The 26,197-nt window shown below is 35.6% G+C and overlaps 1 protein-coding gene across 6 annotated transcripts in view; it reads left to right on the top strand.

The window, feature by feature from the left end:
- EHBP1 (EH domain binding protein 1) overlaps window positions 1-26,197 on the top strand; it is a 359,207-nt gene that overhangs the window by 57,632 nt on the left and 275,378 nt on the right. For all 6 annotated transcript variants that reach the window (XM_054586913.1, XM_054586912.1, XM_054586910.1 and 3 more), the window contains exons 4-5: window positions 3,718-3,813; window positions 9,646-9,699. In XM_054586913.1, coding sequence (XP_054442888.1) covers window positions 3,718-3,813; window positions 9,646-9,699 — 150 coding nt within the window. The remainder of the gene's footprint in view (window positions 1-3,717; window positions 3,814-9,645; window positions 9,700-26,197) is intronic.

Raw genomic sequence — 26,197 nt, 5'->3', positions numbered from 1 at the left:
TAAATGGGGCATTCCTCAATGTAATAAAGGCCATATATGAAAAACCTACAGCTAATATCATACTCAACGGGCAAAAACTGAAAGCTTTCCCACTAAGATCGGGAACACGACAAGGATGTCCGCTCTCACCGCTTCTTTTCAACATCGTATTGGAAGTCCTAGCCACAGCGTTCAGACAAGAGAAAGAGATAAAAGTCATCCAAATAGGAAAGGAGGAAGTAAAACTATCATTGTTTGCAGATGACATGATAGTGTACATAGAGAACCCTGTAGACTCTACCAAAAAACTCCTCAACCTAATAAGTGAATTTGGCAAAACAGCAGGATACAAAGTCAACATTCAGAAATCAAAGGCGTTTTTGTACACCAGCAATGCAATAGAAGAAGAAGAAATCAGAAAAAAAATACCATTCGATATAGCAAGAAATAAAGTACCTAGGGATAAATTTAACCAAAGACACAAAAGACCTGTATGCAGAAAACTATACAACATTGAAAAAAGAAATTAAGGAAGACACAAATAAATGGAAGCATATACCGTGCTCATGGATTGGAAGAATTAATATCCTCAAAATGTCCATACTACCCAAAGCAATTTATAGATTCAACGCAATCCCTATTAAGATACCAATGACGTATTTCACAGAAATAGAACAGACATTTCAAAAATTTATATGGAACCATAAACGACCCCGAATAGCCGCAGCAATTTTGAGAAAGAAACACAAAGTAGGAGGGATCACAATACCGGACATCAAACTCTACTACAAAGCCACCATACTTAAAACAATCTGGTACTGGCACAAGAACAGACCCATAGACCAGTGGAACAGAATAGAAAGCCCAGAAATAAGCCCAGGTCTCTATGGGCATCTAATATTTGACAAAGGGGGCAGAAGCATAAAATGGAGCAATAACAGCCTCTTCAACAAATGGTGTTGGGAGAGCTGGACGGCTACATGCCAAAAATTGAAATTGGATCATCAGCTGACACCATACACAAAAATAAACTCAAGATGGATAAAAGACTTAAATATAAGTCGCAACACCATCAAAGTCCTAGAGGAGAACATTGGCAGGAAACTCTCAGATATCCCACGCAGCAATTTTTTCACTGATATGTCTCCTAAAGCAAGGGACATAAAGGAAAGAATAAACAAGTGGGACCTCATCAAAATAAGAAGCTTCTGCACGGCGAAAGAAAACATCAGCAAAATGAAAAGGGAGCCAACCGTATGGGGAAATATATTTGCTAATGATACATCAGAAAGAGGTTTGATCTCCAAGATATATAAAGAACTCACTCGACTCCACTCCAAGAAGACAAACGATCCAATCAGAAAATGGGCAAAGGACCTGGGCAGATGCTTTTCTAAGGAGGAGATACAGAGGGCCCAGAGGCATTTGAAAGGATGCTCAGCATCACTAGCCATCAGAGAAATGCAGATCAAAACCACCATGAGGTACCACCTCACACCGGTCAGAATGGCCATCATAAACAGATCCACAAACAACAGGTGCTGGCGAGGCTGTGGAGAAAAGGGAACCCTAATACACTGTTGGTGGGAATGCAGACTGTTGCAGCCACTGTGGAAAGCAGTGTGGAATTTCCTCAAAAAGCTGAAAATGGAACTGCCTTTTGATCCAGGGATTCCCCTGCTGGGACTATACCCTAAGAAAACGCCAATACAAAAGAAGCTATGCACCCCAATGTTCATAGCAGCACAATTGACAATAGCCAAGTGTTGGAAGCAACCTAAATGCCCATCAGTAGATGATTGGATCAAAAAGTAATGGTACATATACACAATGGAATACTATGCAGCAGAAAGAGAAAAAGAACTACTAAACTTCGCGACAGCATGGATGGAACTGGAGAGCATCATGCTAAGCGAAATAAGCCAGGGGGCGAAAGACAAATACCATATGATCTCACCTATAAGCGGAACCTAACCAACAATGCAAAGTGATGCAAGGAGAATATGACCAGCAACACTGAAAGGAAAAGAAATCAACAGAGACAAGAGGGAAGGGGGGGGCAGGGAAAGGGAAGGGAAGGGGAAAGTCAAGGAACATATAGCAAGGACTCATGGACAAAACCAAAGAGGAAGAGCTGAGGGAGGGAAGGAGGGAGGAGGCAAGGGAAAGAGGTGGGGGGGAGGCAGAGACAAATGTATTTAAAAAGTAAATAAATTAAAAAAAAAAACTAGAAAGGAAAAAAAGAAAAAAATACAAACTAAGCAAACAAGCAGAACAGAAACAGAATCATAGATACGGAGATCATTTAGAGGGGAAGGGGGAGAATGGGGGAATAGGTGCAAGGATTAAGAAGTACAAGTTGATAGTTACAGAATAGACAGGGGGATGTTAAGAACAGTGTAGGAAATGGGGTAGCCAAAGAACTTATATGCATGATCCACGGACATGAACTATGGGGAGGGGAATTGCTGGAGGGAATGGGGGGTGCTGGGTGGAAGGCAGCAAAGGGTAAAAAATTGTGACAACTCTAATAGCATAGTCAATAAAATATATTAAAAAAAAGAATTGTGCAACAAAAAAAAAAGAAAAATTGTTACTTTCTTTTGCCCCCTCCATCCTTCTCTACATCTTTTTTTTTCTCCATAGTGCTTACCTCTGCTTAACATACTATATATTTTACCTAATTATTTTGTCTCTCTTTGTACTATAATGTAAACTCCACTAAAGCAGATATTTATTTATCTATCTATCTATTTATTTATTTATTTATTACTACTCCAGTGCCTAGACAGTGCTTGGCAGATAGTATCAGCTGAATGAGTGAGTGAATGAGGGAGTCAGTGAATGAGTGGTAGCTACGTCATAGGGTTGGTAGGCAGATTAAATGAGTTAAACATAAGTATATTCCAGATATGGATTGACATAAAGTACTCTGTAAGTTGTTAGCTTTTATCCGTGGACAGTCCTGAAGCCCATAGAGATGAAGACTTAGTTGAGATGTCTTGGCTTACCTAATCTTCCATCAGCTTTGGCCGGAAATGCCACCACAAGGAAGAACTATAGGAGTAATTCCCAAATTTAGGGAGATTCCTTAGGGAACTTTCATAGCCAAGATTTACAAGGGAAAAAAATATTTAAAATTATAAGTACCAGGAATATTAACTGCAAAAATCGCTTTCTTTTTTTACCTGTCCCAAATAAACATTGACAGTGTAATGGGAAATGAACTTAAATGCAAAGCATACAATTACTTTCTCCTTTAGTGTTTCCTCTTTTAACCATTTTTATTGTTATTCTGTTACAGTTGTTTCATTTTTTTCCCTCTTTGCCTTCCTCCACCCATCCCACCACCCTACTCTGTTTTTCCTTTTGACAAATGAATTTGCCTTTAAGTTCCTTGATCACAAAAATAATTTTAAAAATGTCTCCTAATAAAATTTTTATCCAATCACAAACAGTAGCTTTCGAAAATATTAAAAACTTCAATTTTGCGTCTTCTTTTGAGTGTGGGTGGGAGAGGTGGTGAAGGTTTGTTTAAAGATGTCATCTGTAACTATCATGTGATATAACTGTCATGGTCCAAGTTTAATGCTTGAAAAGTTTTATTTGACTACTTATTTTTGTTTCAGGGAGACTACAGATCTAATGGATAGTTAAGTAGGGTCAATATATTTTTGTAAATTATTAACATTGCATTTCCTGTACTTCATATTGAAGCCATTATTTTTATTCTGGTAGGCCCATAGCTGGCAACCTGGAATAAAAAATCCATACCGTGGTGTTGTAGTGTGGCCTGTTCCTGAAAACATTGAAATCACTGTGACACTTTTTAAGGTAAGTTTCATTTTTATAAGTTAAATAACTTAGTATATAATCATGGTTCTGAATAACAGAATATTCTATACATTTGGGTCCAACCTGGTACCTTACTGTGCATTATTTTTAGGAATATAGCAGTTTATTAACAATGCGAGGGTATCAGAGTATTTCATGGTCTATTAAGTCAGAATAATTTTGAAGTTCTTTTGAACTTGTTATAATTAAGATTCATTGGAATACTTCTTTTACTACTTCCTATGTTCTATCCACGGGAAACTTTAAAGTGCTTTTTCTATGGAAAGTTGAGGTTTGTGGAATCCTTAGTTCTAAGCCTCATTTTGTTAGTCTTGTTTGACTAATAACAAGATATGTTTTAAAATTAGCATTTGCCCTGGATGGTGTGGCTTAGTGGATTGACCTCTGGGCTGCGAAGCAAAGGATAGCCAGTTCGATTCCCAGTCAGGGCACATGCCTGGGTTGCAGGCCAGGTCCCTGTTGCGGGGGGCATGAGAGGCAACCACACGTTGATGTTTCTCTTCTCTTTCTCCCTCTCTCTAAAAATAAATAAATAAAATCTTAAAAAAAGAAAATAAAATTAGCATTTGATAGATATTTTAGTGATGTTAGTATTAAAAGAAAGTTTTAAATTTACTTGGTTAAATAGTTTATTGATATTAATATTTTGTAACTACTATAGCTTAAAAGCAAAATTCTAGTTGTAAATTCAAAGTGTAAATTCAAAAACATGGTGTATATATACCTACCAGCCTGATTTGTGTACATGTTTTTTTTCCTTAAAAGTCTTCCATATTTTCTAAAACACTGTAATGTACTTTGCACAGATAGGAATAAACACTACAATATTTACTTTCCTAACCAACTCCTTACCTTCTCCAAAAAATGGTGGGGTCAACTGTATCTCAGTTTTAGCCTCTTTGAAAAATGGTAAAATTAGAAAAAAAAATGCTTTATTTCTGATTTCAATCATTCCAATTATATTGAAATTACTTTTGCAGAAGGACAGGAGGAAGAAGGACATCTCATTAAGCATAATTTAGTTACATAAAGTTTGTGAAAATCCACTAAGTATTTAAGGACATTAAATTTAACTAGAACAATGTTATATGGCTTAGAGTGTGAGATCTCTCTGTACAAAAAGTTGCTTTTGATTTTGTGATCCATTATATTAATTAACTCATTCAGGAACTACTGCAGAGGTCAATAGAACAAAACAATATGATGAATGTTAATGTACTAACCAATGAATGGCATACTACGTTTAAATGCTCTGTTTCGTGAATTCTATTTTACAAAACATTCTTTTTTTTTTTTTTTTTAATTTATTTTTAGACTGGAGAAGGGAGGGAGGAGAAACATCAATGTGTGGTTGCCTCTCACGCGCCCCCTGCTGGGGACCTGGCCTGCAACCCAGGCATGTGCCCTATACTGGGAATTGAATCCCTGACCCTTTGCCTCGCAGGCCAGTGCTTAGTCCACTGAGCCACACCAGCTAAGGCAATTCTTAACACTTCATATATATATTTTATAGTTTTGATATTACTCTTACTGGCATTATAACATTACTTGATTATGCTTATCATATATATACCATACTTGGTTTTCCTGGGGAGAAATAAAGGGTGAGACAATAGCTACTATTCCTTTTTTTCCAGGAATACCAGAACCATCCTATTGCCTTTCAGCTGGCTGTCTTAAAAGCCTGTTATTAAACCCCTTTTTCTTACTATATTTTTCCTACTAGAATGATACAAGTAAGCTTAGAAGTGTACTGTGAGACCTTTGGAGTATTTCATTTAATTCTCACAGCAACCCTAAGGTTCTGTGATTATTTCCATTGTACTATTTAGGCAACTGTGATTAGAAAAGAAGGTAACTTGTCTAGACACACTGCGATTTAGCCCTGTTCTTTATTCTACATTTCACTGCCTATTCTGTAATAAAAAATGACTGTGAATATAGATTGCCAAAGAAGAGGTCTGATATTCTTGAAGGCTTTTAAGTAATTTCTTGAGTGTTTTGATTTAGTCTGTTGTTTATATTGGTAAAGCAAAGGAATGGATATAGTTGTACAACTTTTTAAAAAACAGGATGATTGAGAAAAATGGGGTTAGGATAGAGCTAACAATCATGCATTTGGGGATAGGATATCACTGAGTGATTCTGAGCTGAAAGTGGCCGTTGAAATACATTACTTGGAAGATCAGGAGATAAGTGTTGTTTTCAAGTACTGATGATAATGTTCAGCATATCCTTATCACTGAATTTTATAACTTTGAGTGTTACTGTCTATAGAAAAAAAACAACAAACAACCCAAGTATTCTTTCCTCCCCAGTTTTACTGTATCACTTGTGCTAAGGCAACCTTGTGACCATTTAAGATATTTAAAGAATATTTTCAGGCAACATTTTTTTTCCTTCCTGACTCCCCCCATCCCACCAACTTATAATAGAAAAAAGTAAAACAAGCAAAACAACTTTTCATTTTTTTCATGGTAATTTTTGGAACTTGTTTTTGAACACTATTGAAAATATTCAAGTGGAATAGATTTCATATTTATCCCCCTTTTTACTTTAATAAAATTTTCACAATTCACTTAATCTTGAAACTTGCAAATAGAAAAGGACTACTTTAAACTTGTCTGAAGTATAGTATTCACAGAGGTGTGATCATACACAAGGTGCATTTTAAAGAAGTTATCAGTGTTTTATTTTTCTGTGATTTAACTAGAAATTAATTTCTTAACCCTGCATGCTTGTTTTTGAAATTTGAATTAGGTTGAAAATAGATACTTCTAGTAAATTAATAAAAAGCCTTTTATGGTTTTGAGAAGGAAAAAGACTTTAAGCCATTTTTAATTTTTCTCTTTATTGCAGTTGTAGGAAAGGAGACTCTAAAGCAGTGATTTTTCAGCCTTTTTCATCTCATGTCACACACAAACTAATTACTAAAATTCTGAGGCATACCAAAAAATATATATTCTGCCAATCTGACAAAAATATATGTGTAATTTTGATTTCAATCACCTTGGATGGCTATTGTTGTGTTGGCTGTTGTCACTTTTTAAAAAAAAATTTGAGAATCTTAAGGAAAGGAGGTCAGTGGCCTTGATTAGCCAGGTTATTGTGTGTTTTAAAAATTATTGCAGCACACTGGTTGAAAATCACTGCTCTAGAGGGTTGAAAGTAGGATACAAAGAAGACTTAACTGATTCAAGCTGAAAGCAATCTTTATTATAAATGTTTTTGTCTAGTAAATAATATAATTAGTTATGTAGGTATTCCATTTTGAAGTGCCTTGAAAATGAACATTATTGTTGCTCGTTTACATGTTTTTACTGATTTTGCCCTATTACATTGTCCCTTGGTCCTATTGAAATTGTAAAGAATAATACATCATTGGTATTTAAAAATAATGTTTCATATGCTTTGAGAATTAATGTGTACTATGTAAGGCACTGTTCAATATTCATTAATTTATAAGGTATGTATTTATTAATCCATTCATTAACTATTCTTAAGAATCTACTGTGTGGCTGGTACGGTTCTAGGTCCTAGGGACTGAACCAACAGTGTGCCTAAAAGTAAGGCAGACCCAAAACTGTAACATAGTTTTAATACCTATTAGTTGTTCACTGTGATACAGCACATCTTTTAGGTCTCAGTTTTGTGTTCTGTTACACGGGAATAAAAATAGTACATACTTTATAAGTTCTTATGATGATTACAATAGCACAATGACTGGGGCAGAATGTGTGCTCAGTAAGTACTTTGTATTGCTGTTACTATTTTTTTAAAGATTTTATTTATTTATTTTTAGAGAGAGGGGAAGGGAAAGAGACAGAGAAGGGAGAAACATTGTTGTCTGGGAGAGAAACAGTTGCCTCTCATATGCCCCCAACTGGGGACCTGGCCTGCAACCCAGGCATGTGCCCTGACCAGGAATCGAGCCGACGACCATTTGGTTCACAGACTGGTGCTCAATCCACTGAGCCACACCAGCCACCTGTTATTATTTTTAATTGTACTAGCTGTGCTATAGCTATACTGTATTCCTCAACAAAATGAAGGGAAGGACAGGCAGGAAGGGTGGTAAAATGTCTCTTTCCTTAGCTTTGTGTCACACTTTATTACTTGATCTCTAAAGTAGCACTATTTGTGCCCTAAATTCCTCATTGAAAAGCTTCTTCAAGCTTTATTTACAGTATTCTCTCTCCATAAACCTAGTTCATGGGCAGGGCCAGGCTGGGGAAACAACTTTGAAGTACAGTTCTCTGCCTTTTGTTCCCTTTTACCTTTCCTCCCTCCCCCTGCATATCACCACCAAAAAACCTCCTTTTTGACAGGTTTTTATCCTATTTGAATTTACTCATAGAAATGATTGCCTTAATATAGCTTATAATCAGTCACCACCATGCTGTTACAGTTTTGTTTTTTAAAAAGTAACAGATATAAAGAAGTGAAACCAAGAAGTTTTGAATTTATCCCATAGATATGTAGGAGTCATTAAAGAAATTTAAATTGGTACTAACATGGTCAGAACTGTGGCTTGGGGGAATTAATCTGTGTACAAGATTGATTGGAGGGCAGAGAGACTGAGAATGAATACTGCAGTTCCTTTTATCTAGGCACAAAGTGGTAAGAGCCCAAACTAGGCTGTGGCAATAGAAACAGAAGATTAATAATAGACTTAAGTGGACTCATTCATGAATAATATGCTTTCCTAGGAGCAGCACATGGGACCTGAGACCCAGTAGGGGAATAGCAGAGCCCTTTTCCGTTTGTGTGCACTCACTCTTAGATTGGAATGCTGAGCCAAAAGCCTGCTCTATTTAAATACTCTCTCACTCTCAATTCTTTCTTTCCTCCCCCTCCTCTAACACAAGGAATTGAACTTGAGTAACTTAATTGACATATGATCTGACCCTGCTACTTTGTTTTTATGTGTTATGTACTCAGTTGCCTTTACCTATTCTGATACCTGGAGAAGTCCTATATCATCCCTCTTGGCCCAGATGCTTTCTCTCTCATAAAGCTTTTCCTATTCATTCCTGCATAAAGTGACGTATTGTTTTCCAGTATTTGATGAAACCATGTATTTCATTCATCACATGTTTATTTAGATTAGGGTTTTTTTTTTTTTTTTTGTCTTTGAGGGCAAAGACAACTATGTTTGAATTCATATAGCACCTCTACACTCCCTTATATAATAAGTACCTAATAAATATTTGTCAAATAAATGCAAAAAAATGTGCCTCATTTTTTTATAAGTAGTATTTGGTGTAGGATCCATTCCCTTTCTTAGGTTTCTGAGGCATTTCCAGGATTAATGAGTGGAGGAATTTGGGGGTATCAAGAACCATTCCAATTTGCCATTTTATATAGATTATGAAGTCCTTTGCAGTACTTTGAAATTCCAGATGTTTATATAATCTCTGCTTAGAAGAAAACCTTGCCTCAAGTGGTACATGTAAACTACTTACATTAAAAATTAGGACAAAGCTTTACATAAGAATCTAATATTCTAAGTAAAGTGCCTTCTAATAGTTTACTTGCTAACTTACCTCTCTCTGATCAGGTTTCCTTTTATCATGTCATCTGTGCTATCCTAGAAGATGATATGCGTCAGTATAAGTAAAATAGAGAATTGCACAATATAAAAATAATGCTTTAAATTTTAGAGAAATTATGGAAGTTTCATAAGAGTAGGCCTTTTCTGCCTCTCCCTTTTTAAAAGTTGGTAAAACTAAAAGCAAGGCTGTCTGCATTTCATTGATTGATTGGATTAAATAAATGTATTTCAATTTTATAATTTTGCTTTTATTACAGGATCCTCATGCAGAGGAATTTGAAGATAAAGAGTGGACATTTGTCATTGAAAATGTAAGCAAATGGCAAATGCTGTCACCTTTCACATTTTTGACTATGCATTACTAAGGTACAATGGAATTTTGGTAATAGGAGAAAGGTTGCCTTATAAAATTAAATAGTGATTCATAGCTTTTACAAATTTTTAATCAAACAATAGCCAATAGCAGAATTATTTGTCAGGAGTACTTTTCTTTAAACTATAAAAGTAAAAATTTTCTTTAATACTGAATTATATATATACTTTTGGGGGCTTGAGGGAAAGACCATGCCTTATACATCTTTTTATCTTTTCAGCATCTAGCATAATGCTTCTCACATGGCAAATTCTCATTTACACATGTGTTGAATGAGATCATGAATTACCTTTGAAATCTTTTTAAAATAAAGCACATGCTTTAACTTTTTGTTTGAGTTGAGGGAATCTAGATTGGTGCTTGAATAGTCATCTTTAATTTATATATTATGGAGTTTCAAGTGACTGGCAGGTGGGTACAGTAGGTGTTCAGTAAATGTTTTTGTAAGGCGGTTAGGGAAGATAGGAAATGAAAATATAGTAAATTAAGAGTGTGGGTTCTGGAGTCAGATATACATGATTTTAATCTGTAGCTCTTTCACTTACAGGCCCTCGGATCATGGCTAGTTTCTTAACTTCTCAATCAAACAAAAATATGATTGTTGTGAGGATTAAATAATGTTAATGAATATTAGTTTTTACGATTGTCATCATCATTGTTTTTATAATCACCATTAACATTCTAAAATATGTGTAACAGACTTATAACACCCTTCGCAGCATATTTTTCCTTCCCCAGTCAGCATATTGTGTAACTTTGTTTTATATCTCAGTGATAAAAGGATTCTTATCCGTTTTTTCCAGCAGTAACTGGGCCGTTTTCAGTCCGAAAGATCTGAGAAGCTTGGGAGGGAGATCAGGTCCAAAGAGGGCAGGTGAAGCTCTGATGATGGCTGCAGATCAAGCCAATGTCATGTTAAAAGTTCACACATGTTAACAACACTCTTGCTTTTCTGTAGTCATAGACATGAACATTATACTTGGAATAGCCACTGAAGTTTTAAAAACAAATACAGACTTCAGGAAATTAGTTACAGCTTCCAAAGCTAGTTTTCATTCTCACATTAGGAGCTTTTCCCCAATGAATGTTCTTTTGGTTTTCAATTCTCATGGCTGTGTTATACATCTGAAGTCTGTTAGTTAACTTGATGGATTAAAGAATTAGCAAATTAAATTTGTGTTGTAATTAATGATAAAAATATGTAAGAATTAACTCCACATATATTGAGAAAGGTGTTATTACTAAACAATTACTCTTAGGATAGAAGCATACAAGTTCCAAATTTCCGAAGGATAGGTTATGAACTAATAACCTACTGAAAGGTGGAAGTGAAAAAAAAAACAAAAAGAACCCCCAAAAATAAGCTATATGATATGGATTAGGTTTGAATGCAAAAGGCTTTCAAATCTATAGGATTTTAGGAAAAATTCTTTATTAAAATTTGTGTTACAAATTTTATAAATTATTTTAAAGGTTAGTAGAGGAGTATTAAGATTTAAATGAAACAGTAAGATTTTAAATGGATCATGAGATAAAGGGGTATATTTTAATTATCCTCTCCCTTTTGAGGTATTTGCTTTTCAAGTCAGAAAGTATGTTTGGATACCCTTTTAATGAAAAATATATTAAGCTCAGAAGCTTATTTTACTCATTCACATATTTCTTACTCAAATGGTTGAAGTTGATAGAAATGTGACTGAAAAGTAAAGGAATGGCCATAGGAGGGAAATGAAAAATGAAATGTTACCATTCCTTCTTTACAGATGTTTGTTAAGTAAGATTTATAAAAATCCAATAAACAAAAAATAGATGGGTTTTAACTATTATTTGAATATAACTAGATTTAAATTTTGTTATGCCATCTAATAATTTTGAAGAGCTTACTGTAAGGTATGTAGTGAATAAAACATTGGACTTGTGGTGTTCTCAGCCATCATTATGCTTTTTAATAGCTGAAAGGTTTTCTGTCTGTCTCTCTGCCTCATATTCTTGTTGGAAAAAAAATACATTTTTCCTCGTATCATAGTATACAGAGAACATGATTGTGATTAGGTTAGAATTGAGTATAAATTTTGATTTTGTATCCTCAAAGCTGGTGACCTTGAGTAGATTATTTTCTAGGACTCAGTTTCTTCATCTATAAAATGAAGGTTTCCTGCTAACTGATCTCAGTGGCCTGTTGTAGGTTTGTGACTTTGTTTTAGTTGATGGAAATATCTTTATAAATGTTTTGAAATTACTGTTCTGTAGACAAATTTTTGATTTTCAAGATTATGAAGAATGAAATATTTAAAATAATTAGTGTAGCATTTTGTAATACATCTTTAAAAAAATCCATATCAATATTTGTATTTTTCTATACACTTAAATCTGGAATGGAATATGAATATTGTTGTGAGTTTCCTATTCTGAACTCTTTAGCACAACAGTTCTTTGCTCCTATTCCTTGTTTCTCTAATAGTTATTTCCTATGCCAGACTTAAAAAAAAAGAAAATTAAATTGTGTGGGTGAAAAAGGTGAAAGGGAGTTAGAGGGGCAAACTTCCCAGTTATGAAATAACTCACGGGACCTGTAATGTATAGCATAGGGAATATAGTCAATAATATCTTAATAACCTTTGTGTGGTTACAGATGGTGACTAGATTTATATCAATGATCACTTTGTAAGCTATGTAACTGTTGATAACATGTATTGTAATGTTGATAACATGTATTATATTCAACATAATACTCTGTCAACTATAGTTTATTTTAAAAAAAAGAAAATTGAATTGTGGTATAAACTCACTTTTCGTGTTAAGGAAGATATTAGCCTTTGTAGTTGAAACGTAGTTTCTCAGCCATGGGTATGAAATAAACACACACACACACACCCGCCCCCCCGCCCCCCCGAAATCTTTTAGGAGGTAGTCAAAATTTAGGGGAATCTAGGTATTGAAGAGCTACTTTAAAGAAAATTACAATTAATCAGAATGTGGAAGGGAGGCATTTTGTAATCTGTCAGTAATGATGACAACAGTTAATAATGCACACACTTCTGCTCTCCCAAGTAAGATGTAAATTGAGTTTGTCCCTTACAAGACCTCTTAAAAGGCTGTTGACCTGTTATTGTAATTATATAATTAGATATTTCTTAGGCCAATGAAATATCAGTTTGAAGAATTATTACATGAAAACTGTTAAATGCTCTAGAAAGAGTTGATAAAACTGAATTGTTAAAAACTGTGAAATTGGTGGATGATATACAACTGTAAAAAATTGGGACATATTTATAAAAATCTGGATGAAGCTTTTATTCAGATTGCTTCTCTATTGCCCTTAAGTATTCTTTCAAGATATTGAAATGTACTAATGATACATTATAAGAGTTGACTATATAAGAAAAGTGGCAATCAACAGAGTTATATTCAGAGAAGAAGCCATAAAAACTGATGAGTGAAACAATATGTATTGAACAAAAATAAAATGTGTGTCTGCATTCACAGTTCTTCATTTAATTGACCAACTCTCTGTGCCATTCATATCATTCAAGAGGGATTCTACTGTATATTAAACAAGTCATTTTCATTAGATTTGTCCATATACTCATCTGGAGGATTAAATAACTGCTCTTAGATATTTTCTTTTAAACCAAAGTTCAATATACTTAGACATTACATTTTTCAGGTAGCAACAGTTTGCTTTACCGTACAGGAGATACATTCCAAGGCCCCTAGTGGATGCCTGACACTGCATTCAGTATGGAACCCTTTATGTACATATCCAAGATAAAGTTTAATTTATAAATTAGGCATTTTCATGGAGAGAAGATTCATTCTTTCTGTAGATTTTAGCAATCTCAGCATATAATTTTTTTTAAAGTCAAGAACTTTGACCTTTTCACTTAAAAGAAGCACTTTACAGCTCTTTGTCATATCTGAATTGCCAACATCACTACTCTTGTGCTTTAGGGCCATTATTAAGCACAAGGGTTACTTAACACAAACATTGCAATACCTCCACAGTCAATCTGATAACCTAGAAGGCTACTAAATGACTAGTGCGCAGATAGTCTATACTCTGGACAAAGGGATGATTAACGCCCTGGCTGGATAGAGTGGGACAGCGTGAGATTTCACCACGCTACTCAGAAGGGCATGTAATTGAAAAGTTACAAATAGTTTATTTCTGAAACTTTCCATTTAATATTTTTGGACTGCAGTTGACCATGGGTAACTAAAACCTTGGAAAATGAGCTGGCAAAAGGGACTACTGTAGTTGACATTATCTAACGTATTTTAACCTTTCAAATAAATGAACTAATATTTATTTAGTTCATTTATTATGTACTCATTCAGTAGCAATTAATTCACTGTGCATTTATTTGGTGCTGGTACCTGTTCTAGGTACTTGAAATAGAGTGGTCTATGAAGCGCAAAAAAATCTCTTCTTCATGGAGCTTACATTCCTCTGTGTGTGTGTGTGTGTGTGTGTGTGTGTGTGTGTGTGTGTGTGTGTGTGTGTGTGTAAGAGAGAGAACAAATAAATATGTTAGCAAAAGCTGAGGAGATATAGATAGGGATCCCCTATTTTATTATGTGTACATAATGAGCCTTCTTATTACTTGTAAGGCCTCCAAAAGAATTCAGATATGCTCATCAAATTAATTTAAAATGTTTTAATGAGTTTATTAAACAAATACTGTGATGTGTGAGAAAGTTTAAAAATAACCTTGAAATTCTATATAAACCTTTTTTTTAGGTTGCAGCTCCCCTCAGTGGTTAATGATGAAATTGACTCTTGTCTGTAGAAAAAGTTCTATAACTGCAGCAATAACATATTAAAAATGTTGTGCTCTGCCTTACATTTTAAATGTGCTTGCATGTTATGTAAAGAAGAGCTACTGAATTTCAAAAGACTAAAGTCTGTCTTTTCTTGTAAAATCTAGGTTTTGTTTGGAAGTTTTGTGGTAAATTGCCCTGACACTGAAAATTGTCCTGACACTTTGAATGGAAATTTTAATACCTTTAATTTCCTTGCACAGTCAATGAAAAAGTTTAAAGTTTTTGCTTAATATAAAATATCCCCCCCAAAACACAGAAGTCATCAAAATATATTACCCTAATAAATTTATTGGGCACTTACTGTATACCAGGTATTATGTGGAATGTTTTTTACACATTATTTCATTTATTAATTACAATAATTGTGAGTCAGATAATAATAACAAGCTTATTTTACAGATAAAGAAGGTAAAACTTAGGTAAAGTAACTTGTTCAAGGTTACATAGCTAAGAAGTCAGGATTTTATTTAATCTTTTCTTCATGGTCTTCGCCCTTAACTCCTATGCAATAACCACTTCTCTTAGTGACAAAGACAAAAAGAAATAATTTGAAATTACAGAATCATAGAGAAGTTTTTAATCTGCCTTCTCTAGTGGGAAACCTGTGAGATAGGTATGTATTTGATAAATAAAGGTAGTCTTTAGTTATTGTACGTATTCAGACCAAAAGCTTTTAGGGTTATTTGACTGCTCTTAGACATTACAAAATGGAATCCCAGAATTTATCAGTTCCTAGATTTCTGAATGTTTTTTCTCAAAGCAACCTTCCTGCCTCTTTGTGTAAATTGAGATAATGCTGTCTTCATTTTGTTGATTCTTTTGTTTTTGGTCACAGGGGAGATTTCCCAATTTTTCATGAGCTTTCTTTTTTGGACCAGAAAGCTACTTATACATAAGTTTAGGACAGAAATATCAATTGATTGCCTCTAGTACACACCACTTCCTGAGAATGAACTCACAACCCAGGAATAGTATGTGCCCTAAGAATCAACCGGCGACCTTTCACTTTGCAGGATGACGCCCAACCAACATCTTTCTGTTAGGGCCGTAAGTCATACTCTAGAGGTGATTTTACTCCTATTAGCTTTGTAACCTTGGATAAGTTATTTAATCTTTTATAGCTTCAGTGTACTCAGGTATAAAATTATGGTATTAATATCTATTCTATAGGTTATTAAAAATCAGAAATAATGTGTGTAAAGCTTCTAGTTCAGTAAGGGGCAACTACTTTTATCATTTTGCTCTTTCTAGAGGACTGAAAAATGTAAAGCAAGAAAGCTAGATTTCCAAATTTATTGTTGCAGAATTTTCATTTTTCCACTCCTTTATACCAATTGTGCCTCTCAGCGATATCTATACTTGATCATCTTAAATAAATAACAAGGCAGCTTAATTTACAAACATCTCACTTAGATTAAACTTAAAAATATTTTCATTTTTCTAAACTTTTCAGCTTTTGATAGGATATCTTCTCCTTATAAATTTAATGCAAGATTAAGAACCAGTTTGTTTTCTAAATTAAACAAGTGCTGGTAATTTATTAATAACTACCTCTGAGCTTGACAGTCTGTATTTGTGTTTATTCACAATATGAATATATCATTGTACTTCAAAAACAAATATGAGTTTTAAAATGTCCTTTATTTTGGGTTATTTATAATCTATATGCCTGTTACTAGTGCATGTTATCAAGAATAGATACTACTAAACATGTTTCTTTTTTATCTATTATAATAATGTTTGTTCACCTAGGTAGTTGACATTGTGGGGTTTATAGGGTGGGGCAAAAGTAGGTTTACAGTTGTGAAGATGTAAAACACAACATTTATTCTTGTGTTATATTTATTCACTATTGTATTATTTTCCATGTGAATAACTGTAAACCTCCTCTTGCCTCACCCTGTGTTTTAATGTGAAGCCATAACAGTTATATTTAGAAGACAAAACAGTGTTTTTCTCCTTGGTGCTTTAGGTTGTTCAACTAAAACCAGAACCAATATATTTGTAAATTATATCCGTAAGTCTAAATTTTAAAAATCTAAAAATTTTCATTATTAGAATCTTTTTTTTTATAAATCCAAAAATGCATATTGGTGAAAAGTACCAACCTAAGTTTAATTCATTTATTCATTCAATTATTCCATAAACATTTAACATGCATTTTCCATATGCCTAGACATTTTGTTAACATTGAAGAACAGAGTCAATTAAGATATGTAGAATTTCAATTCTGAGATACATATTCCCTCCTCCCATATTTTAACTTCTCTGAAAATTGGGGTGAACTTACATTTTTGGTGTTTCACAATTATAATGTAGTGTTTTTTTCCCCTTCCTTAGCATTATATAAAATAATGGCATATTAGTTAAAAACCAAAGGAGACTTATGTTTGATGGCATAAAGTAGCTTGTCCTCCTGAAGTGTTTAAACTAGTGAGAGGGTCATATATGTGAAGAAAGAAATATAAAAAAAAAGATATATAACCTTGGGGGACTGTAAAGAAGGGCAGAGTTGGAAAAGATTTTGTAGAGGAAGTGGCTGCAGAGCTTTAGTTTTTAAGGAAAAATGGAGTTATGCAAAAAAAAAAAGAAAGAAAGAAAAGGCATTCTAAGCAGAGGGGGAAAGTTCTGGTAAGGGCAATGGTGAATGTAGAGTAGTAACCATTCTTGAGGAGATAATTGAGAGGGAGAAGTAAAAAAACCCAAAACAAAACATGAGCTCCTCACAAAAGATCATTAGACCTCTATTTTTTTTACTGTTAACCCAATAAATTTAATAATGGGCAAGTGATTAACTTGAAGTACTGTGTCTGCCTTAGAGGAGATCAGTGGGGAATCAAAATGTGTTTTCTTGGGGCCACCTATTCAGTCTTTCCCACTATTTTTACCTGTAACCAGTAAGATGGGCAGTTTGGTTCCTCAGTTCTTTTATTGCTATTTATTTGTTGTTATCTCCAGAAGCCTTTTATAAATGGATAGGATGGGGCATTAATTATGTGAATTTCAATGTAATACTATAAATCCTCCTCTGTTTTGTTTTTCTTTTATTGGATTATGTTGTGTAAGATTGCTTGCCCAGCCAAATTTACCTGACAAGACTATACCAGGAATGCAAATGATATGATAACTCAAACAATACATTGTAAGCAATATAAAAATCACAGTTTCTGGCTTTATTAAATTTAAGTTTGAATCGTCCTCTGAACTCAAGTCAGTCTCTTTATCTCACAAAGTTGTATTCTGATAAATTACTTCTACTTTTTTTTTTCTTAGAGGGAAAAATGTATATATAAATGCTTATTCTCTCCTCAAATTATTTTATTTCCTTTGTCATCTGGACCAAGGGATCTCACTCTGATGGCTAGGTAAAGGGTAGATATCTTTTTTAAGAATTATAGCTTACACTTTCTTTCATTTAAACTGGTAAAGCTTTACATCAAACTAAAAAGTTCTTGCACAGTGAATGAAACCATGAAGAAAATGAAAAGGCATCCTACTGCCTTGACCAGTGTGGTTCAGTGGGTTGAGTGTCATCCCGTGAAGCAAAAGTCACCAGTTCAATCCCTCGTCAGGGCACATGGCTGAGTTGCAGGTTTGGTCCCCAGTTAGAGTACAAAAGAGAAGCAACCAACTGATGTTTCTGTCTCTCTCTTCAATATTTCTCTCCCTTTCTTTCTCCTTCCCTTCCCCTTTCTCTAAAAATAAACTTCAAAAAAAAAAAAAATCTAGAAAAGGCAGCCTACTGAATGGGAGAAGATATTTGCAAATGATACATTTAATAAGGAGTTAATATCCAAAATATATTAAAAACTCATACAAATCTATATTAAAAAAACAATCAATCTGATTTGAAAATGGGCAGAGGACCTGAATAGACATTTTCCGAAAAAGACATCCAGGTGGCCAACAGTTACACGAAAAGATGTTTGACATCACTAGTCATCATCAGGGAAATATAAATCAAAACCACACTGAGATACCACCTCACACCTGGCAGAATGGCTGTTATCAAAAAGACAAGTATTAGCGAAGATGTGGAGAAAAGGGGACCCTCATGTATTGTTGGTGGGAATGTAAATTGGTGCAGCTACTATGGAAAACAGTATGGAGGTTCCTCAAAAAATTAAAAATAGAACTACCATACGATCCAGTAATTCTATTTCTGGGTATTTACCTGAAGAAAACAATAACACTAATTCAAGAAGATACATGCATCCCTGTGTTCACTGCGACCTAAGATATGGAAGCAACCTGAGTGTCCACTGATAAATGGATGGATAAAGAAGATGTGATATATATCTATAATGGAATATTACTTGTCCATAAAAAGAATGAAATTTTGCCATTTGAACAATATGGATGGACCTAGAAGGTAACATGCTAAGTGAAATAAGTCAGACTGAGAAAGACAAATTCTGTATGACTTCACTTATATGTGGACTCTAAAAAAACAAAACAAATGACCAAACAGCCCAAAACAGAAACATATCCATAGATGGAGAACAAACTGATGGTTACCAGAGGGGGGGAGGAAGCCCCTCATGAATAACCACTTTTTCAGAGGTCTGAAGGGTGAATAGTACATACAGGAATACCACAGCCCTTAGAAGCATTCCTTTCTCATGTAACCAGTGCAACAATTTATAATCTAAGTACCAATCAGAGATGGCCCAGCTTTTTAAAGGTAGGACATTTGCCTTAGTATAGCCTTCATTATAACCCACTTGTTCCACCTACTAGAAATCTGACCCTGTAAATTTGCTGAACCTGATCAGTCCCTGTTGACATTTGTTCTGTATGCAAGTGATCAAACTCCCATTAAGAACCTCCTCTCTACCCACTCAGTATCACTTGCATACAGAAGGAGAGATGGCGGCTGAGTAGGTGGAAGCTGAGCCCACTTGCTTGTGCCTTTAGCATGGATCTTCAGCTGATCTTCTGGCAGGTGACCTGAACAATCAATAGAACCTTAGCTGATATGAATTTCTGAAGCCAAGGAGTACAGAGGATGCTCTGCATTGTCTGGTAAGAGATTTTATAAATTGATGGGAAAATACCCTACGCAAGGTGCATGCAGCAGAGGAGAGGACAGAAAAGGAAGCGTAGTAGCCCCATCCCTCCCAGAGCAGGGGGCTTTGGTCCTGAAGGGAACCCCCACCCCTAATCGAGAGAGACGGGAGGATATATGGAGTCTGGAAGACTCAGGCTGCCCGTGCACACACATAGCATGCAGCACCTCCATAGCTGCAGTGCCAGCCAGGAGAATTCAGAGGGAAATTCTATTTCTTAAAACTGTGGGAGGCACAAACAGGCTGAGGCCATACCTGACTGAGAGAGACTTTTTGCCTTTTGGGGAGGTGAAGTGTACAGAGAGCTGGTTGTGGCTCAGCGCAGCAGTGTGGGTACCACACAGGGAATTTTATTTTTAAAGAGGGGAGCTGAAGCATGGCTGAGCAGAGACCCCAAGTGCACATGCAGCTACCTTGCCAGCACAGAGGCCAGATTGGAAGCATGGTTCATGCCCACTGAGTCCAGCTGGCCAGGAAGAGTAGAAGGCTGCACAGTGAAGGGATTGTGGGGCCCCACCCAGTGCAGCTGGTGAGTAGGAGGGAGCTGCATGCAGAACAGAGGGTTTGGGTCTGAGCCTCTTGTGAGAGCAGTGAGGTAAGAGCTTGATGGGCAAGACCTGAGCACCTGAGATTCTTTGCAGCCAGGCAGAGCCACTCACACCTTGGACTACAAACCTCTGGGAAGGGAAGGTGTGCATAACTCCCACCTGCAGAAGTGCAAACTGCAGAACAGAAAGGCCAGACTCAAGAACCTCTTGCTGGACACATATCTGCAGGGGAAAGGGAGAATCTCTATAGGAGGCCTTTGTGAACTTTTATCAGATGCTATGCTGGCTCCAGCATAGGGCCATCTCGGGCCCTATTCCACTGAAAATAGGAGAGCAGAGAGATTAGAAATTGGTGCAGCAAGAGGTATTCAGGGCCCCACCCAGCCTCAACTCTCACACAGAACTGCCATCAGTGCGAAGCAGGAAAGAGCTGACCCTTTTACACAGATTGGCCCCTCACATGAAACAGCTAATTCATCAGAAACTACACATGGAAATAATCTGAGACAGACCCAAGACGTGTGGTGCAGGGGTGGGGGAACACACCCCCGATTTTCCCTGAAGATTGAATAGCATGTCCCAGGAGAGGACCAGGAATCACACCCTCCCAATCGCAGGGGAAGCAGTACATGTGGTGCTGTTGGATGTCGGATGAACCACCACTGGGCCTTGTGCTGATAAAGAGCCAATAGGGCAGAACAGAGAGGGCCAGCCAAGTCAGAAGGAGACAGCCACAGACTGTAGATTGCTTGTAGCCTTGGACAGGCTGCCTAAAGTTAGACTGAGACACAAGGTGACATTACCAGAGACAGACCGAAAGAGAAGACAGTAGGCAAACACTACACTCTGCTGAGATGAATTCCACCTCATTCTTTTTCATTATTTGTGTTACTTTTTCTCCTGTGTAGCTTTTTAACATTGTTTGTCTTCGATTTTGTTTCCATTGATTCACTATTTTTTATTTTATTTTACATATATTTTAATTTTTATTATTTTTTTAGTTGTATTTTAGTTTTATATCAAATCTTTATATTTTACTCTTCCCTTCTCTTACTCCATTTTGCCTTCATCCTTTTATTTTTTTTAAAAAGACAATAGCAGATAATTTTTTCTTTTCTCTGTTTTTTAAATTAATTAATTAAATATTATTATTCAAGTACATTTGTCTCCATTTACCCGCCACCACTTTCCCCTGCCCCCCGCGACATCACCCCCTTCTCACCCCATCAAACCTTTCCCACCTTGGCTTCATCCATGTGTCCTCACATTTGTTCCTTGATCTGACCCCTTCCCCTTCCCCTCCCTGCTACCCACTTCTTCCCCCTTCCCTCCGTCTCATTCCTGTCAGTTTCTTCTTCCTTTCAATGTTGCTGGTCATATTTTCCTTACTTGCTTGATTTGCTGATTAGGTTCCACTTATAGGTGAGATCCTATGGTATTTGTCTTTCACCACCTGGCCTATTTCACTTAGCATAATGCTCTCCAAGTTCCATTCAAGCTGTCACAAAGGGTAGTAGCTCTTTCTTTCTGCTGAGTAGTATTCCATTGTGTAAATGTACCATAGTTTTTTGATCCACTCATATGCTTTTCTTTCTGATTTTAGTTTTTCCCTTTCTACACCTTGTTTCTATTTCTCACTATTTCTTCTCTCTCCATCCTCTCAAAACCATCTTTCTTTTCATCAGTCACCTCACAGTCTTTTTCCTTTCTTGCAATATCCTTATCTTCATTCCACCTCTATTAATATTTGCCTGGTTGTCATTGATAATTGGGGTTGTTGTTGCATTTCTACAATTTTATTATTAGTTGTTCACTATTCTTTTTCAATTTAAATCTCATTTTTTACTGTTTCCCTGTCCTACTCCATTTTGCCTTTCTCCTGCCTTGTCTTATTTTTGTTTTAAATGTTATTTTCTCCCTTTCTTAGCCTGGCTTCTGACCCTTATTGTTTCTCCTCCCTCTGTCCTCGCAAAGTCATTTTTCTTTCCTTTAGACATCTCACAGTCTTTTCTTTCTTTTTTTCTTTCTTATAATATTCTTATTCTCTTTCCACATTTATTAATCTTTGTTCATTTTTCATGGATATCACTGTAGTCATTGGTTTTCTTCAATTTGGTTCCTGTTTTTCACTAATTCCTTTTCAAATCCTTTCTCTTACTCCATTTTGCCCTATTCTCTATTTTATTTACATTGTAAATTCTATTTTCTCCTTTTCTTTACATTGTTTCTATTCTCTACTGTTATTATTTCTCCTCCCTCTACCCACTCAAAATCATTTTTCTTTCTGTTAGTCCCCTAATATTGTTTTTCATTTTGTATGATCTTATTCTCTTTCCATCTTTATTAATCTTAGCTCATTTGTTGCTGATATCACAATGTGTTTGAGGGGTTTGTTTGCTGGGGTTTTTTTTTGTACTGGTAGCTCCTGTACAACAGCATAGAAGACATGATTGGGGGTCAGCCAGCCAGCCATAGGGGACAGCCAACCAACAAATGAGCCAGTAACAACCAAAACCCCTTTACACCAAGAGAGCCCACATGAATGGCTTCCCTAGAGCATCTAGGAGTTCAAGGAGACTGCAGCACTGAGTCCCACAGGTCTCCTGCCACAGTAGGCCACCCAATGAAGACAGGCAGTAAAAGCAGATTGATCTAATATGCAGAAACAAAAAGAGTCACCTAAAATGGGAAAGAAAGAAACAACCCTCAATCAAAAGGAAAGGAAGAATCCATGGAAAGAGTGCTAAAAGAAATTGAGGCAAGCACTTAATAAGAGTTTAAAGTAATGGTTATAAGGATGCTAAAGAAATACAGTGAGCCCTTCAAGGAACTTAGTGGGAACTACATCAGCATGAGAAAGGACATAGAAACTATGACTAACAATGAGGAAATGAAGATTACAGTATCTGGAATGAAGAATGCACTAGAAGGAATTAAAAACAGGCTGGGTGAAGCAGTGGATTGAATCAGTGAGTGGAAGACAAAGAAAAAACATCCAATCAGAGCAACAAAATGAAAACAGACTCAAAAGGATGAAGATAGTTTAAGGGAACTGCAGGACAGAATGAAATGTAGCAATATTCACATCGTAGGGATTCCAGAAGGAAAAGAAAAGGAGCAAGGGCTAGAAAACCTGTTTTAAAAAATAATGACAGAAAACTTCCCTAACTTGGTGAGGGAAAAAGTCACACAAGTTCAGGAAGAACAGAGGGCCAATGGCATATTTCACTGTTCTAGAACAAATACTCCAAAAATTTATATGGAACTAAAAAAGACCCTGAATAGCCACAGCAATCTTGACAAAGAAGAACAATGTTGGAGGGATCACAATACCTGATATAAAACTAAGCTACAAGGCCACTGTAATCAAAACAGACTTGTTCTGGCCAAGAACAGACAATAGATCAATGGAACATAATAGAGAGCCCAGAAATAATCCCATGTCTCTGTGGTCAGTTAATATTTGACAAAGGGGACAGGAAAATAAAATGGAGTAAAAACAACCTCTTCAACAAATGGTGTTGGGAGAACTGGACTTGTATATGCAAAAAATGAAACTAGACCACCACCTTATACCATATATAAGAATAGACTCAAAATGGATAAAAGAGCAAGTATAAGTCATGATACCATAAAAGTCATAGCAGAAAACATAGGCAGTAAAATTTCAGATACCCCATGTAGCAATATTTTTGCTGATACATCTCTTAGGGCAAGGGAAATAAAGGAAAATTAAACAAATGAGAGTACATCAAAATAAAAAGCTTTTGTACAGCATATTTGCAAATGATGCATCAGACAAGGGTTTAATCTCCAAAATATATAAAGAACTCATATGACACCACACCAGAAAGACACACAATCCAATTATAAAATAGACAAAGGACGTGAATAGACTTCTCCAAGGACATACAGATGGCCCATAGACATATGAAAAGATGTTCAATCAACATCACTAGCAATCAGAGCAATGCAAATTAAAACCACAATGAGATATCACCTCACACCTGTCAGAATGGCTATCATTAATAAAATCAACAACAAGTGCTAGTGAGGATGTGAAGAAAAGGGAACCCTAGTATACTCTTGGTGGGAATGCAGACTGGTGCAGCCACTGTGGAAAACTATGGGATTTAGTGAAAAAATTTAAATGGTAATGCCTTTTGACCCAGTGATTACACTGCTGGGAATATACCCTAGGAATCCCGAAACACCTATTCAAAAGAATGTATGCATCCCTATGTTCATAGCAGCACTATTTACGATGGCGAAGTGCTGGAAATAACCCTAGTGTCCATCAGTAAATGAGTGAACCAAAAAACTGGTACATTTACATAATGGAATACTATGCATCAGAAAGAAAGAACTTCTGTCTTTTGCGACAGCATGGATGGGACTGGAGACTGTTACGCTAAAATAAGCTAGTTGGTGAAAGACAAATACCATATTACATCACTTGTAAGACAAATCTAATCAACAAAATAAACCAATGAGCAAAACAAAACCAGAGACATGGAAACATGGAACAGACTGACAGCAGCCAGAAGGGAGTGGGATAATGGTGGAAAGAAAGAGAAGGGACTGGTAAAAGAACATGTGTGAATAACCCAGGAACATGTACAACAGTGTGGGGATTGACTGTAGGAGCGGGGGGATGGGGGTGGGCTTGGTGAAGGAGGGCAAAGGGGAAAAATTGAGACAACAATAACAATATAATTGAATAACAAAAATGATAATATGCATAAAAATACTTTACAAAAAATAAAATAATAGTATCCATTTTTTAAAAAAGAGAGAACATACTTCATTCTTTGTCCTGTTAACCCAGTATCTAAAGAGTGGTTTAATCAGTAATTCCCATATAGGTGTATTTGTTGGTATTGTATACTATAGCATATACTATATATGCAATAATTTTTTTCCCTTGTAGTTCATTCAGCTTTGTATTTAGGAAGCCAGTCCTTTCTCTACCCTGTTCCCTGAAACTGATTAAAGAGGTAGAATTCTCTCACTCCTGTGTGATGTCAGAAAAATTTATGTACTTAGTCATAGTGATTACTTGCTGAGAGAGTTGAGCATTGTCCTATACGGCACTGACCAGTTTACATTTGAAGATGACTGATACATGAAAGATTCCTGGATTATTAAGGTCTCTTTTGAGCCATTCTTTTGGTATGAACTTCTCAAATATGTGCTTTTCATATAGCCCAAGAGTCTTAGAACTGTTTGGATTTCTAAATAATTCAGAAATTTGAAAGCTATATATAAAAAACTTGTGCTAATATTTTCCTTCATAACAATTTAATAGCTTGAATAAATCGAATCAAGTGTTTAAAAATCTCAACTTAAAATTTTATGATTATTTCAAACATACACAAAAGTGGAAAGAATAATGTTATAAACCTCTATGTAACCATCCCCCATCTTCAACCATCTTCGATATTTTGCCAAACTCATTTCATCAGTCCTCCCACTTTTTACTTTTTTAACCAGATTATGTAAGGTAAATAATGCAGGTCACTTTTGAACACCATCAGCGTAGTTGAGGACTTGCTAAAAGATACTGGCATGTCAGAAAAAGTGATCCACTACAAACGAATAAACTTCTTGTTAGATGATGTTTCTGACTAAGTAGGCTTAATGTTGAATATTAGCTATTTTGTTTCTTGACAAGTTATATTACTTGTTTTTGTTTCCACATAGAAAAATATTAACAATATTTAGAAGCAACAAATCTTTTCCCCAAACCCTCAGAATTAAACTCCTGAATTAAAATAGATAGCTCATAGTTCAGGCAGGTTTTTCTGGTCTTTTAATTATCCTGTCAACCTTCTGTTGTATTTGATTATGCGAATGGTGACTGGCTGTCTGTATAAGTTAGGTAGGGTATTCTAGATGGCTAGTAGTTACATGAGTTTTTGTTAGGCAGTTTACTTTCATTTTGGTTAACTTTCAGAGAAAGTCCATATGTGGATTTTATTTTTTCCTCCTTAGT

The sequence above is a fragment of the Pteronotus mesoamericanus genome, unplaced genomic scaffold (genome assembly GCF_021234165.1).
Source record: "Pteronotus mesoamericanus isolate MK-2021 breed Mesoamerican mustached bat unplaced genomic scaffold, CSHL_Meso_final contig_98, whole genome shotgun sequence".
Classification (NCBI taxonomy): domain Eukaryota; kingdom Metazoa; phylum Chordata; class Mammalia; order Chiroptera; family Mormoopidae; genus Pteronotus; species Pteronotus mesoamericanus.
This window is presented reverse-complemented; position numbering and strand designations above follow the sequence as displayed.